Source organism: Pantherophis guttatus, chromosome 8, assembly GCF_059756535.1.
Source record: "Pantherophis guttatus breed Tessera chromosome 8, ASM5975653v1, whole genome shotgun sequence".
Taxonomy (NCBI): Eukaryota; Metazoa; Chordata; class Lepidosauria; order Squamata; family Colubridae; genus Pantherophis; species Pantherophis guttatus.
In genome coordinates this window covers 8868636-8884656 of record NC_142070.1, presented here as the reverse complement: position 1 = coordinate 8884656, position 16021 = coordinate 8868636, and the positions used below count along the sequence as shown (strand labels likewise).

The window sequence follows — 16021 nt, the reverse complement described above, 5'->3', positions numbered from 1 at the left end:
ATGGTTGGCCTACTGGGGGTTGAAAAGCTCATAAATCACATCCCGGAGGGTGTCGCACATTGGCGGTTGTGATACATATTTTGAGTGACAAGAAGGAGCCGCAGCAGAGGGGTGAAAGAGCCACATGTGGCTCCAGAGCCGCAGGTTGCTGACCCCTGGTTTAGCCTACCCACATTTATGATTGCAGTGTGTACTTCTCTCCACCTGCCTTTTCTCCCCCATCTCTGCCCTTCTGGTCACCCTGTAATCTGATGCCCTGGGTTTTACCACCCCCAGCTGACCATTGCCATCTTCCTGCCACTGCTGATGGGGTGTGCCCAATTGTGGCTGTGGACTTGAATGCAGGACAGCTGAGCACAGGATGGCCAAAGAGCAGAGATGAGGATCAGGTAGGGGAGTGTGTTGAAGCAGAGGCAAGCACGGCAAGGCAGGAAAAGCATGAGGTCCTTGCCTAACCCGCTGCAGCCAGGACTACCTAAACTCAATATGTGGTGTCACATGATGTTCCACCCGACAGCTGCATCACTTAGCAATGGAAATTCCATTCTGCCTGCTATAACTTTGGGAAGGCTATATCATCACCATCTTCTTTTAAAGACCCCATAATCCTTTGTTGGGTGGAGTCTGGGCAACTGAATGGAGCTGGCAGAATATTTAATGGCCAGTTGCCCTTCCTGTCGCCAAGGCAGAGTTATATTCAGCAAATCTATTCCCAGTGTGCCCAGAGAGAGAGAAATATCTGCCTCTACTTAGGATCGAACTCGCAGCCTCCTGATTGTGAGGCGAGAGCACCACCTCTAGGCTGAATGCATCAGCTTTAATTTCTGGTTGGTTTTGTGCATTGCACTAAGCCCTAATGTGATCTGCTTGATTTTTAGAGTGGCGTAAAGACAATTCTGGCTTATTTAAGAAACCAAAGTTAACCCAGGTGACATGAGGTGCAGCGAGTGCATAATTGCTGTGGATTAAGAAATTAAGAGATGATCTGTTGGCCCCACCCTATAATGCAGAGGTCTTCAAACTTGGCAGTTTTAAGACTTGTGGACTTCAACTCCCAGAATTCTCCAGCCTGCAGCTGGGAGTTGAAGTCCACAAGTCTTAAAACTGCCAATTTGAAGACTTCTGCTATAATGCATTTAGCAATCAACCTTTGGTTCCTAGTGCAGCATTTAATTAATACTCTAGAAAGCACTGCAATACAAAAACAAAAAAGGATTTACTGTGCTTAAAATTTATTTGCATGTTATTATTTATTTCCCCTTTATTATTTTTATCAATAACTCAGGGAAAGCTAAGATACCTAACACTCCTTCTCCTCTTATTTTCCAAACAACAACAATCCTGTGAGGTGGGTTGGGCTGACAGAGAGTATGACTGGCCAAAAGTCATTCAGCCGGCTTTCATGCCTAAGGCAGGACTGGAACTCGCCATATTTTGGTTTCCAGCCTGGTGCCTTAACCGCCACACCAAACTAACATGTAAAATGTTGTTTTATTTTAAAGAATGCTGTACTCTTGCTTTCTTTGAAAATTGGCAGCTCTCAACAAAAAGCTGTTATTTGATGCTAATGCTTTACTTTACTCTGCAACAGTCGGAAGTCAATGCTGCTTTTTCTATTGTTTCCCCTACCTTTCCTCACTTCTCTATCCCATTTTCCATTTCCTTCTCACTTAATAACCTAATTAAAATGTTCAGCAAAAAAAAAAATTGGCAGGTCTCAGTCACAGTGCTGATATCTGTAGCGCTGTATAAGATAGTCCTTCTGTCAAAAAAAAATTCCTTGACACATGTCGTTGTTCTCATCATTGGCTTTCTTTTCTCCAGCTTCGTTTACTGTCATGTGCTACAATGTATTGTGTGATAAATACGCTACCCGACAGCTATACGGCTACTGTCCCTCCTGGGCTTTAAACTGGGAATATAGAAAAAAGGGAATCATGGAAGAAATTGTGAACTGGGATGCAGATATCATTAGTCTTCAGGTAAGTATAACTAAAACAGGCCTATTCTAACATAGCGTCTGACTCACAGAGTATCATCTTCACATTACTCTGTAAACACCTGTTTACAGATATAAATGGCACGTGGAGCCATATCTGTGGGTACGCGAGTGTTGCCCTAGCTCAGCTCCAGCATGCATGTGTGCACCAGCCACCTGATTTTCGGCCCTTCCAGACCCACCGGAAGTCAGGAAAGTGACTATTTTCAGCCTCTGGGGGCATGGGGCAGGCAGTTTTCGCCCACCCCAGGCTCTTAGAAAGCCTCTGGAGCCTGGGGAGGGCGAAAAACGGGCCTACCGAGCCCACCATGTCATCACATGCGAAAAGCGGGGGGAGTGGGGGGGTGTCACACTCACATGTGTGGGGGGGCAGGGCACATTGAATTACAGGTGTGGGCATGCATGCGTGCAAACCCTTCGCGCTTCCCCCAGTTTTGGCATGTGACGGCAAAAAGGTTAACCATCACTGACCTAGACCAAGGGTGTCAAACTGGATTTCTTCGAGGGCTGAATCAGCATTGTAGTTCTCTTCCACGGGCCAGCCGGGAAGGAGGGGAGAGAGATGGGACGGATGTTTCCTGCAGCACCCTGCCGGACAAAATGGGGCGGGGGGGGGCATGCAGGGCCCCCGTGCCCCGTTTTGGCTGGCAGAGTGCTGCAGGAGGCCGTCCAAGCCAAAAACAGGGCGGGGGGGCACGCCTCCCCCCTCCCCCGCCCGGTCCCATTTTGGCTGCCAGAGGCACCACAGGCCAGTCCTTTGCTATTTCCAGGCCAGCCCCGGGGGCCAGATTTAAGCACCCCATGGGCCTTGAATTTGCCGCCCCTGGCCTAGACTGTTTCCTTGGATGTTTTTCAAGCTTTTAAGATGTGTGGACTTCAGCTCATGCTGGCTGAAAATTCTGGGAGGTGATGTCCACCGATCTTGCCTAAAATAAAGGTAAAGGAGTCCCTGCGGAGTCCAGAGTTCCCACAACCTTCCTGCCTTTGCAGATCGGTGTGGTGGGAGTAGAGGGTATGGCTCTGTGTGAGTAGTGGGCAAGCCCATGCACACCGCTCCATTTGAGTGTGTGCAAATGGAGCACACGTGTACATGCTAGCCCACTTCTCGGGCAAGAGGGGGTGCCATGGTCTTGTGGCCAGCATGATCTCCCAGAGTGCTGTTATCTTGCCTAAGGTGGGACTAGAACTCACAGTCTCCTGGTGTCTTAACCACTTGTAAGCCTCTTTGGAGCATCATGATGGCCATTTGTTGGGTTCCTTCTTCTACTGAGGGTTTTGGAAATATAATTGAAGGACATGAGGGAAAATAGCTACCAAGGCATCAATCAGATAAGTTTCAGTGAATATCTCAGACAAGCCCTCTCTAACGCACAGGAAGTGAGGGAGGCACATTCACATTTGTAAGATTCTGTTACAGATAGTCCTCGACTACAGAGGGAACCAGAACTTAAGTGAGTCACCATGTGACCAGACTTGATTTTATGACCATTTTTACCATGGTTGTTAAGTGAAACATGCATTCATTAAGGGAATCCGCCTTCAAAGTTTCTTTGCTTTGTTGCTGTGAGTAACATGAGGTTTCCTTTCTGTAGTCCCAAAGGAGCTTTTTTTCAAGAGGCAACTGAGCTTGCTTTGAAGACGTTTTGCTTCTCATCCCAGAAGCTTCTTCAGCTCTGACTGGATGGTAGGGCATTCCAGTCAGAGCTGAAGAAGCTTCTGGGATGAGAAGCGAAACATCTTCAAAGCAAAACCAGAAAGTCCAGTTGCCTCGTGAAAAAAGCACCTTTGGGACAACCATGACCTGGATGACGAAGAATCTCCACAGACATTCTTTTCGGTAGATTCTCTGCATTCCAGCGTAGAGGTTTGAGAAACAAGTAGAAGCCAAAGTTGTTGCTTTTTTGCACAATTTTCTCTTGTGCACCAGTAACCCTGCCGTATTCACTTCCAGGAAGTAGAAACTGAGCAATACTTCACCCTCTTTCTGCCAGCATTAAAAGAGCGTGGATATGACGGATTTTTTTCTCCAAAGTCACGTGCCAAAATCATGTCTGAGCAGGAGCGAAAACATGTGGACGGTTGTGCAATATTCTTCAAAACAGAAAAGTAAGAGATTCATTCCTCTGTATTGCGGCTCGAGTGTGCAAACTCGAGTTCATTCCCAAATCAGCATCTGTTCTGGCCATACTGACAGCAGTTCTGAAATCACCACATCCATATAAAAAATGCAGAAGGGATGCTTAGAATTCCTACTAGTCATTTTTATTTTTTCCATTTCTTAATAATAACAGTCCTTTTTCCAGATTTTTATCAAAATATAAAATACAGAAAGACAAAGAAAAATGAAAACAATGGGAAAATAGAAGAGGATTTGGTTTGTTCTTAGGTTTGTTCTTATAGAAATATATTATTATATAAAAGTAAAAAGTTGAGGATGTATATTATTACCTTATTCTACTGCGCCAAAAGGAGTTTGAAGTGAGTGCTTTTCTTTATCTTTTCCCCTTTACAAACAACAGTCATTATAGATTTGTTTCTTTCTCTCTTTTTTTCAATTGGTGATTTATGTATGGACGTTGGTTTTGGTTCCAGGTTCACACTGGTGCAGAAGCACACGGTCGAGTTCAACCAAGTGGCGATGGCCAACTCAGAAGGGTCCGAAGCTATGCTGAATCGAGTTATGACAAAGGACAACATCGGAGTTGCGGTTGTGTTAGAGGTGCAGAAGGAACTGTTTGGGGCAGGTTGGTGTTTTGTGTTTTCATACCCCAAATGAGGACGGTTGCAGGCTGGATTTCGTTTGTTATATTTATAGCTGAATGTCAGGGTTCCAAATAACACCCCCAACCGAATAAGACTCCGAGGCAGGCATTCCCTCAAAGTTCATATTTTATTAGAGATATCATATTGACACATCTGGGAAAACCCGAATCTTAAAGCCCCCGGGTTTACTTTTGTAACACCTTGGAACCCTGACACTGAGCTTGTCTCTTTTAAGAGTTTGAGTTTATTTTATTTTATTTTATTTTATTTTATTTTATTTTATTTTATTTTATTTTATTTTATTTTATTTTATTTTATTTTATTTTGAATTTGTATACCGCCCTTCTCCCTGAGGACTCAGGGCGGTGAACAGCCAAGTAAAAACATCAAATACAAATATTAAAATACAGTTAAAATATACATATATAAATTTGGCCCCATTAATTAAAAACAATAAACAAAACACTTAAAAACACTTAAAAAAAAATTAGGCCAGCCCGGCTTGCTGGAAAAGGAAGGTTTTAAGGGCACGGCGGAAGGCACCGAGGTCTTGGATTCTCCTTATCTCTGGAGGCAATTGATTCCAGAGGGTAGGTGCCCCCACAGAGAAGGCCCTCCCCCTGGAGGTCACCAGCCTGCACTGTTTGGCTGATGGCACCCCGAGGAGGCCCTCTCTGTGGGAGCGCACGGGTCGATGGGAGATCGAGTTGACTTCATGTGGGTGTCCATTCCCCCTCACACATTCCTGCCACCACCATAACAGCAACCCTGGTGGACTGAAAGAGAACGACTCTTTCTAGGCTTCTGTATCTTGAGGCTAGAAGTCATTCTAGGCTTCTGTATCTTGAGGCTAGTCTAGAATCTGGAAATTACACAACCAACTTTGTAATTTGGAGACAGAAGGCTGTGAGTCAGTCTTGATTCATGATGACTGCCTGGACAAGTCCCTGCAATTTTCATAGCAGGATTGTAGAAGTGCTTTGTGACTGCCTCCTCCTTGGGCTGAGAGAAAGAGAGACAGAGAGAGGGAGGGAGGGAGGGACTGGTCCATTCAGCCAGGTAGCTTCACATCTAAGGCAGAACTGGACATTGTGGTCTTTTGGTTTCTAACCTAGTGCCTTAAGTAACTAATGAGCCTGAGTGGCTTCCAGCTGCCTGCAATTACTGCGAGTTCAATTTTCACCAGGCTCAAGGTTGACTCAGCCTTCCATCCTTTCTAAGGTAGGTAAAATGAGGACCCGGTTTGTGGGAGCAATAAGCTGACTTTGTATAAATATACAAAAGTATGAAGGCTATTGCTTAACACATTGTAAGCCACCCTGAGTCTCCGGAGAAGGGCGGCATTTAATTCAAATAAAATAAAATAAATAAATAAATAAAAACTACATCATACTGGCTCTCTTTTTGTAGCAACAGCCCTACTTAGCTTAAGTGAAGCTGACAAAGCATGAGATTGGAGGGGGATGCTTGGGAGAGAAAGGAACTGTGCCACCTTGGCAAGCTGTTCCAAGGTCATACAACTGGAAGAAGGAGGGAACCACATACTAACCTGGGCTCAGATTGACTGTTAAGGAAACATCTTGTAGGAACTTGGTTGCTGGGCAGCGAGAGGCAGATAGAGAGGGGAAGGTAGAATTTAGTGATTTTGGAGGCGAATTCTCAGTTCTGACTTTGCCTTATTGCTTTATACTTGACCTCTAATAAAATTATACCTTTCTCAACAAATGGAGCCAAAGATCATTTTTACTTAGAAATTTATGTGAAACCTGTGACAGGTTGAACATTGACTTTACACAGGGCTTTGCTAAAGCAGCTTCCAGGGGTGAAGATCTGCTCATCACAGCCAAGAAGGAGAAGTCATTATCTGTATCTTTTCAGAATTCTTTGGGTGGGTTAAATTAGGCCTGGAAGAAGAGGGGTTGATATCCTTTGTAACATTAATGTGGAATGACAGGAGAATTCAGATGGGAAAGCATTTATTTACCTTCCTGGTAATCTAGCTGGGCCTATGATTATTGTTAATTGGAGTCATAGGGCAGGCTCTGCTAGGGAGAATACGAGCAGGAGTTGGCAACCTTTTGTACGGGGCCCAAAGGCTGTCCCACAATCACTGTTTACTCCTCGTCCTCTGCCTCACAGCTTGGTCTCATTCTCACCAGCACTAGGCAGAGGACTTATTTCTCTGCCCATGCCAAGACACCTGGTGAATCTGTTGCTAAAATGGCCACCTGAAAAACAGAGGAGCTCTCACGAAACAGGCCAAATGGATGGCCCCTCTCTGCTTCTGCCCAGGTGGATCTATTTCTTTTGGGGACCTGATCATTTTGGGTGATGAGCCATATGCCCAGGTGGGGAAGGCAGATCCAATTGATGTCCCTGTGCATCGTGTCATATCTATAACTACTTTGTGTTCATGGAGGTATGTGTGTTGTATCAAAATAGGTAGTAGGGGAGAAATAAGTTGTGTTACAAACTCCATCCCATTTTGTAAGCGCCTCATCTGGCTGTAAAGGTAACACTCATTGCAAATCTTGAATCTATAAAGTTTATGATGCACAAAAAGACGCACAAATGCAATTCCATATCTCAGGATGAATTGATTTAATTTTGACCACTATGCCTTGATCTTAGGTATGAAACCACTTCATACACTGGACAGCCAGCTGCTTATAATAGCAAATGCCCATATGCATTGGGACCCTGAATATTCGGACGTAAAGCTTGTCCAGACGATGATGTTTGTCTCCGAACTTAAAAATATCCTTGAAAAAGCCTCTGGTCGGCCTGGAAGCCCAACAGCAGACACAAATTCCATTCCTCTGGTGCTGTGTGCAGATCTCAACTCACTGCCTGATTCAGGTAATTTGGAAGCAGTTGCCTTGACTTTGGAGTTGATCCACACCTTTATTTTTTAAGAATGATTTTAACCTTTGTGCAAAACTTAAAAATATTCTTAGAAGAACCACTCTCAGCGTTTAAGACACTGTGTTTAATTATGATTGTTACTTGAGTGAGAGGGAATTAGAAATCAGCTATTTTATGCCTGCTCTGTTTTTTCCAGAGGCTGTTCTTTAGATAATAAAGAATAAAATAGATCAAGCAATAATGGCATCTACTTTTCTTTATGTATCTCAGAGTTTTTAAAAAGGTATCTCTACATGATTAAATTTGAAAAAGGGATTTTATTAGGGAATGCAATTGTTTTGAGTAGAAGAAATGGATCTAAGCATTGGTTTTTAGATTAAAATTAATATCTAGAGAATATCTGATAACAAATTTATAAAGTTGTTGCAATATTTTTATTAAGAAAATGCTTAGAATAGGGAATGGTGACTTTTATATGTATATAAGAGCGTCCGAATTTTCTTGGAGAGAGGAGCATGCTAGAAAATGCATTTCTGCCAAAATAATTGCAGAATGATTGCATGATTATTAGCCACTCCGGCTTTTGCCAAAGAAGAAAAATGAGGCTTCAATTGAATAAATAAAAAAGTAATTTGAAAAAGGCAGCCTATAATTGAACCAGGTCAGCTGTGGAGAAAATGTTGAAATGTTCCGAGAATTGAGATGCACACCCACATTTTGTGTTTATTTCTTGGGAAGTTTATTCTCTCCTATGCAGTGAAGACAGGATTGCAGCTTCACAATTAAATTCTGATCTGCGTTCTTGAAACAGCGTGGCTTCACTTCTCAAAGCCAAGCTTTGTCTGACATATTTCTCAGATTGTATAGATTAGTATTTTAATATCAGCAGAGATTTTTGAAGTAGGCTGACCTGAGTGAATATGTACAAGTCCTCGGTCAAACTAGTAATTTTTCATTTGGTGTACCAGTTATTTTTTTATCCATAAAGAAGAATGTGGAAGGACATTAAGCAACTTTCTAATTGCAGTGCAGTAAATCCAGTTAGTGGATCTTCAATAACAATTATGGCTCTTAACTACTGAATAATATTTTTTTGTAAATGTTCATAATTGTCTAAGGAAAAAGAAATTGTTAGCTTGCTATTGCCCAATAAACGTTGAAGAGTTAAAAGGCACAATTCAGTCTTTCAACTGTTGGTTATTTAAACCAGGTGTGGTGGAATACTTAAGCAATGGAATAGTGGCTGACAACCACAAAGACTTCAAGGAGCTGCGTTATAATGAGTGTCTCATGAACTTCAGTGGCAATGGAAAGAATGGGGCTTCTGAAGGAAGAATCACCCATGGTTTCCAACTCAAGAGCGCCTATGAAAACAACTTGATGCCTTATACTAATTACACTTTTGATTTCAAGGTAAGTGCTATTTGATTAAAAAAAAAAATAGCCCCAAAAGAACTGTAAAACCCGCACCATCGAAGGTAGTTTGTGAACTCCCAGGTGGAAAAAGAATGACTACCCATAAATCTTTGCGGGTAGTCCACACTTGCCACCATATTTAAAAGGAGATATGAATTCTGGATCAGAATGTTTAGTCTGATGTTTTTGTAAGTTAGTGCTCCACAGCGGAATCTATCCATTTTTGACAGTTGAAAGGTTCATTCATTGTTGCAAGTTCTCATTTCACGTTAAGCTCATAACGAGTAGAACTGGACTCCTAAATGACCAAATGCTGCCGGATTCTGATTGGCTTGCAGTCTAATTCAGGGATCTCCAAACGTGGTAACTTTTAAGACTCGTGGACTTCAACTCCCAGAATTCCCCACCAGCATGGCTGGCTGAGGAATTCTGGGGGTTGAAGTCCACGAGTCTTAAAGTTGCCATGTTTGGAGACCTCTGGTATAATTTAACTGAAGGAGACCATCATATGTTTCCTTGCTTAACGAATAGTTGCTTAACAACCATTCAAAGATACAGCAGATCTTCCCAGAGCTACTTACAATCCGGTTCCAGATTCCAATGGCCACACAAACACACTATGGTCATGTGATCACATTTTGGTTGCTTGGCAACTGGCTTGCATTTACAGCATCCCACAATCCGCATGACTGGTTTTTTGGCGTTTTCTGCCAGTTTCCAGCATTTGCTTCCAGATTCTTACAAAAACACCCATTGAAGGAAACAGGTTCACTCAACAACTGTTGCCAAAAAAGGTTATAAAATTGGGTACATTCACATGCATTTAGCCACCATGACTTAACAACCATAATTCTAAGCTTAGTTACAATCACAAGTTGAAGACTAACTGTACAGATGCCAATCAAAGGTGGTTTCAGCAGGTTCTGACCAGCTCTAGAGAACCGGTAGCAGAAATTTTGAGTAGCTTGGAGAATCTGTAGTAAAAATTCTGACTGGCCCCGCCCCCATCTATTCTCTGCCTCCCAAGTCCCAGCTGATCGGGAGGAAATGGGGATTTTGCAGTATCTTTCCCCCAGAGTGGGATGGGAATGGAGATTTTACAGTATCCTTCCCCTGTCACACCCACCAAGCCACACCCACAGAACCGGTAGTAAAAAAATTTTTGAAACCCACCACTGATGCCAATGCGACCTTTGTGTTTTGTGCAGTTATCATTTTTATCGCAACAAACCATCATTTCATTACCTCTGGGAATTAAATCAAGCCAGTGGAGGCTTTATATCCCTCCCTGGTAAATTGATCAAAGCACAAGCAGATTGTCAATCTGAAACCACTCATTTCACACCCCTTCATATTTAAGGGATAAAAAGGAACATTTCTTTTTTCTTTAAAGGGGAACCTAAGCTAATCTATTGGCAGGTTTGTGTTTTCTGTCTGTATTTTTACTTTTTTCTCTCTCTCTCTCTCTCCCCCCCCCCCAAATCTCTCCCTTTCTAGGGTGTAATTGACTATATTTTTTATTCCAACACTCACATGAATGTGCTTGGTGTCCTGGGGCCTTTGGATCCTCACTGGCTGGTTGAAAACAACATCACGGGGTGCCCCCACCCTCACATCCCTTCCGACCACTTCTCACTGTTGACTCAGCTTGAGCTCCACCCTCCGTTCCTGCCTCCCATCAACGGCATCCATTTGCCAAACAGGAGATAGTGCTGCTCTTTCTGGAGGGCAGGGACCCCGTTCGTTTGTTTATGGACTTGTACAGTTGTAAATCAAAGTCTGTAGGAGTGAAGTATGGCCAACCTTTTAATAGCTGCTGCTTCATGCTCCTTTTCCGTTTTTCGTGTGTGTTGACAGTACAATTTTGCACATTTTTTTTCGGTGCATATTGGTACCACTTGGCACTAGGGCTGGAACCAAAGTTGTTGTTCGTTCCCTTTTTCAATGGGGTGTTTTTGTTTTTTTTTTAATTTTTGTTTTGTTCTGAAGGTACAGACACAAAAGGATATACAGAGAAAAGGCGGTGGGCTTTACGTGTTTTAACAGAAAGCTGCCTTAATCAACGGTCAAATCAGAAAGGAGGGATTTGCTTACATGTATACATCCATAGCTAAAGGTTTTGTATTTTTCCCCCCGTTTTTTTTATCAGTCATAGCCAGACAAGCCCTTCCCCTGCTCCGAAATCACTCATTTAAAAAAAAAAAAATCCTCTGCACTAGATTAGAAAGATGTGTTGGCCCTGTAGGGCAGTGTTTCTCAGCCTTGGGAATTTAAAATGCTCCCAAAATGGCTTCAGGGCTGACAACGTCTGCACTTCAATTCCCAGAATTGAAGTCCACACACCTTAAAATCCCCAAAGTTGAGAAACATTGCTGTAGAGAATTTGGATATCATTGGAAATAACACTTTCTGTTTTTAATGTTGATTCTGAGTTCAAATTTGTTCACTTCCCATTTGAGCTAACAAAGTTGCGAGATGTTAGTCTTCCTGCCATTAAAAAAAAAATTGCTCTATGCAGGAGAGAGCTTTTCCATAAATATCTGATTGCATCTGGCACTAAGTCACCAGGGTCTTTTGCCCTGTTTGCACCATCTCCATTTCTGAACTATAAAAGCTTGCATGCTCTGGTCTGAAATTCACTGAATCACCTCCATGGCACTAAGGGGCAGGGATGAGTCTGAACCTCTGGCCTGAGGCCATGTTCTCTGCCAGAAAAGTAAGATAGCATCTGTCTTTTACTTGAAGGGAATTACAAATTGGATGACTTCAGAGAAACACGGGGGCAGTGAGACAGATGACCGAGAGGGAACCACAATAATTGAGCACATCCAATTAAACGTTGAATTCCTGCATTTAAAATCAGCGATGAGAATTCCTCTGCTACATGTCCACCATATACAAAGAGATTCCACCCCAAACGCGACCCTTCTTTTTTATCTTTTGTAAATTATAAACCCCTTCCCTTGCCCCTTTTAAGGTATTTGGTTAAGAAAGGTTAGTAGAAGTGAAGTGGGAGGTTAATGTTTAGTTTCAGCCTCCTTCAGGCAAAACAAGCAATTTTTTTTTTCTCGGTGCAATTTTTTTTGTTTCAATACGAAAAATGAGAATAATGTTAACCATTCCCTCAGCATTTCTCCCCCCCCCTTTTTTTTTTTTTTTTAATTTCCTGAACCCTAGTCGCCAAATAGCCATGTCAGGCTTTTAATTCTTTTGTTGTTGTTGTTTCTTTCTTTCTTTCTTTTCTTCTTCTTCTATCAAGTTGGGTTTGTTTTTTGTTCTTTTTAAAAAAGGGAACCTGCTTGTTTGCAGGTTAAGCTGTTAATTTTCTTTCTTTTAAGAAATCTTTAAGCATCCCCTTGCGTGCACTTGTGCTTCTGGTGGCCATTTTAAAACCTTTCTTTTTTTTTCTTTTTTTTTTTCCTGGAAGGTGCCAAAAAAAAAAAAAATTCTTTTAATGCCATCTCTTTAAGAGAGAGATGAGGTTTTTATCCACTTGGGGCAACTGCTATTGTGATGGGCTTGAGCAGAATAGTAGGGCTTGGCAGTTCCAGTACAGAGAAAAGGGGTACTAAGCAAGCAAGATGGTGGATGAATGCCCTTGGAAAGGGGCGCATCTTCCATCTTGCCTACTTTGATCCCTTGCACCTGTCGCTGCTGCCTAGCCATATTGGCGAAAGAAAAACATTTAGCAGTAAGCCCCTAAGTGCAGGGATGGGGAACGATGCCCCTTTTACAACTTGTGGACTTCAACTCCCAGAATTCCTGAGCCATGCTCAGGTCTACGAGTCGTAAAAGGGCCATGGGTTTCCCCACCCCCTGCCTTAGTGGATAGAGTTAACACTTAATTTTTCAACAGCAGCAACAAAGGCAAATTTGTTTTTATGTTTTTGGGTATTTCTGCTTTGCTGCTATACGAGATTCCTTGAGCTTATATTTTAAACTTTTCATGCACTTTACTATTTCTAATCTGAAAAAACAAATGTGATATTTTTAATAAATGAGGTTTCCATTATGTGAATGCAAATTTTTAAAGGAGCTATATTTGTCTCATAAATACGCTAAACAAAAAGGAAAATAAAAAGAGTCAAGTAGTTAATTTTAAATCCTAAGGAACCCTCGCTTCTGCAGACGGATAGCTTTTAAGGTATCTCCTTCCCCTCTCTCCTTTCTGTTTGACTAACTGCGTCTGAAATAACAAAAGGGAAAAGAGAATCGGGCTCCGAATTGTTCCCTCGTGCTTGTAAAGGGGGATGGAGGTGGAGTGGAATGAATGACTGAAGAATGCAACCCAATTTCAAACAGAATTGGTCTCCATCAATTGCAACTTGCTGCATTACATAGTAGAAGAAAATAAATTATTAAGCAGAGCAATAGTCCTTTAATAGGCCCAATCATCCTGTGGCTTTAAACACTAACTTTCTTGGTAGCTATTCTTGCAAGTCGGGAGAGCTAACATCCTCTGTGGTTTGTTTAACGTGTATGTGAACCAGGAATTCTGTTGTCTTTGAGTTTCTTTTTGCGGCTGGTTCCAAGGGAAACAAGTAAGAGTTTTGGATTCACACAGTGCATTAAACAGATCCCCAAGAGGTGCAGGTCCATTCATTTCCAGCTCAGCTGAACAACCCTGGTGTAAGAAAACTCAAAATGACAGCCGCACTCTTCTTCTAATCTGGAACAGGACTTTGATAGATCCATCTGGCCTTTCAATGTGCTTTTTTACAGATTGCTGCCCCCCCTCACTATTGGCTCCCTTTGGTGGAAGGAGGAAGGCATCTCACACACTGCACACACCAGCTAACAAGTTTGCAAGAAGCAGCTCTGTTTTAAGCTCTTTCCACCCCCACCAAAGGCTAAAATCGAATTATAAAGCATGAGAAGATTTCTCTCCTTTTAAAGATCACATTCCCCCTACCCTCAACATTGGTGCAGGTATTTTCTCTTACATACCTCAAAAAAAAAAAAGGGTTCTATATAAAATGGCCATGTATATAGATACATTATATAAGATATATATAAATGGACAAGCCAATTACGATACAGTACTGGGAAGTCAACTAGCATGACAAAAACTCTTAATTTTCGGTTTTGTTTTTGTAAGGGCACAACCTTTTTGAGAATTTGGTCTTTGCCCCAGCCCTGGATGCAGTGAATACAAGAGTCCCCAACTCCTATTTGCTTCTGTAGGGCTGGAACAAGAGAATTCCCAGTCCGGTTTGTGCTCTCGAGTCGTCATCTGTATCATTTTGGAGGCATTTTTTTTTCCCTTTTTTTAACTTTTCTTTTATGCTCTGGAGGTATGCACTAACAATTTCCCTCCTTCTCATACGTGCATGTTAACTTAGCAGAGTGAGCAATAGTTCCCACCATACTTCACTCCCAACTATTTTTGGAGATGTTTGTATAAAATGGAGTTTAAAAAAAAAATAATCGCCTGTGATTGTATATGAACTGCAAAGGAGCCGGTTTATTAAATAATACAAAAAACACGCCATGTTTTGTAATGTTGTTGGGAGGGTAGGAAGCAGGGGACAAAATTTAAAAAAACTGGGCACATTTGTATACCTCTTAAAATTCCTTTTGGGGTTTGGTTTCAGTTTGGGTAATCGGTGTGGTCTGGAACAGGCCTCTGCAATTTTCTTTGTGCCTTTTTAGAAATTGCACAAGGCTTTGGTTTACCTATTTATAAAACAATCATTGCATTCGTCTCGGTCCAGGAAAACACAAGGAAGATGGCCAGAGTTCCCAAGCAGAACCAAATGCAGTTTTTTAGACAAGTAATAATGGGGAGCGCATCATAAGACAGGGTGCCAAAGAACTGCTATTTAACACAGGCAAAAACAGCCTTCGTTGCTGTTTAGCTGCTCACGTGTGAATAAAAAGGATCATCGAACTGAAGTGCTGATGTTGCATCTGAGCCCATACTTTTCTTTCTAAAATAAGGATTTGCAAGAGTAACGGATTACCTTTCTGACGGCGGGGCAGCCATAAATGGTGCTATCTGGATGTTGAAATGTATTGTTGGGTTTGCAATACAGTGCCTCTAATCTACAGCCTCAGTTGCGAGGGTGATTGGAGAGAAGCTAATTTAAACATAGAGTGAATTTTATCTATTTGTAACCCTCTGTTCATTCAGGAGCTCTGGTTTAGCACAGTCGGGTCAAAGAATGGTCCTATGTTTGAACATTGAACAATCGGGTGAGATCCAAGGTGCTGGTGTTGACCTATAAAGCCCTACATGGCTTAGGACCAGGATATTTGGCAGACCACCTACAGCCAGCAACAACATCCCATCGCCCGGTTCACGCCTATAGAGAGGGCCTACTCAGGGTGCCGTCGGCTAGACAGTGGCGGCTGGCGGCCCCCAGGAGTAGAGTCTTCTCGGTTGGGGCGCCCACCCTCTGGAATCAACTCCCCTTGGAGCTCCGACTAGCGCCTGACCTTCGCACCTTCCGCCGGGAATTAAAAACTTGGCTTTTCAAATCCCTTGACCTGGTCTGATGATGGGGTTTTAGGGTTTTAATGGGTTAATTTTAAATTTTTTAGATTTTAGTCTTTAGTTTTATTGTGGCTTGTGTTTTATTGTTGTGAGCCACCCTGAGTCCATTGTGAGATAGGGCGGCATATAAGCCGAATAAAATAAATAAATAAAAATAAATAAATTTGGAATGGTTATGGAAATGACAGGTGATGGCTGATGTGCACTTCTCACAGGTGCCACCGCCTCTTGTGAAAACCACACGGAGGTTCCTCAGATGTTGCACTAGACATTCCTTTCATGAACCTCAAGCCACATGTGACCCCAGATTCTTTGCAAGCAAACAAAATCCATACCTACTAAGTGTTGACGTAGTTTATCTTTAGTAGAAAACTAGATTGGTCAAAATCAATATGGGGAAAAGTCCGCTTCGACACAAATGGAATTCATGGCATCCCAGAGCAGCTGCCAATGCTCTCTTTTGCATCATTTCCTTCAGAAGT

General features: G+C 42.3%; 1 protein-coding gene across 3 annotated transcripts in view; it reads left to right on the top strand.

The window, feature by feature from the left end:
- Positions 1-13055, top strand: part of CNOT6L (CCR4-NOT transcription complex subunit 6 like) — a 42839-nt gene extending 29784 nt beyond the window's left edge. For all 3 annotated transcript variants that reach the window (XM_034431218.3, XM_060687012.2, XM_034431217.3), the window contains exons 7-12: positions 1825-1982; positions 3951-4105; positions 4592-4743; positions 7394-7621; positions 8838-9040; positions 10541-13055. In XM_034431218.3, the coding sequence (XP_034287109.1) occupies positions 1825-1982; positions 3951-4105; positions 4592-4743; positions 7394-7621; positions 8838-9040; positions 10541-10753 (1109 nt within the window). In that variant the 3' untranslated portion in view covers positions 10754-13055. The remainder of the gene's footprint in view (positions 1-1824; positions 1983-3950; positions 4106-4591; positions 4744-7393; positions 7622-8837; positions 9041-10540) is intronic.
- The last annotated feature ends 2966 nt before the right edge of the window (positions 13056-16021 follow it).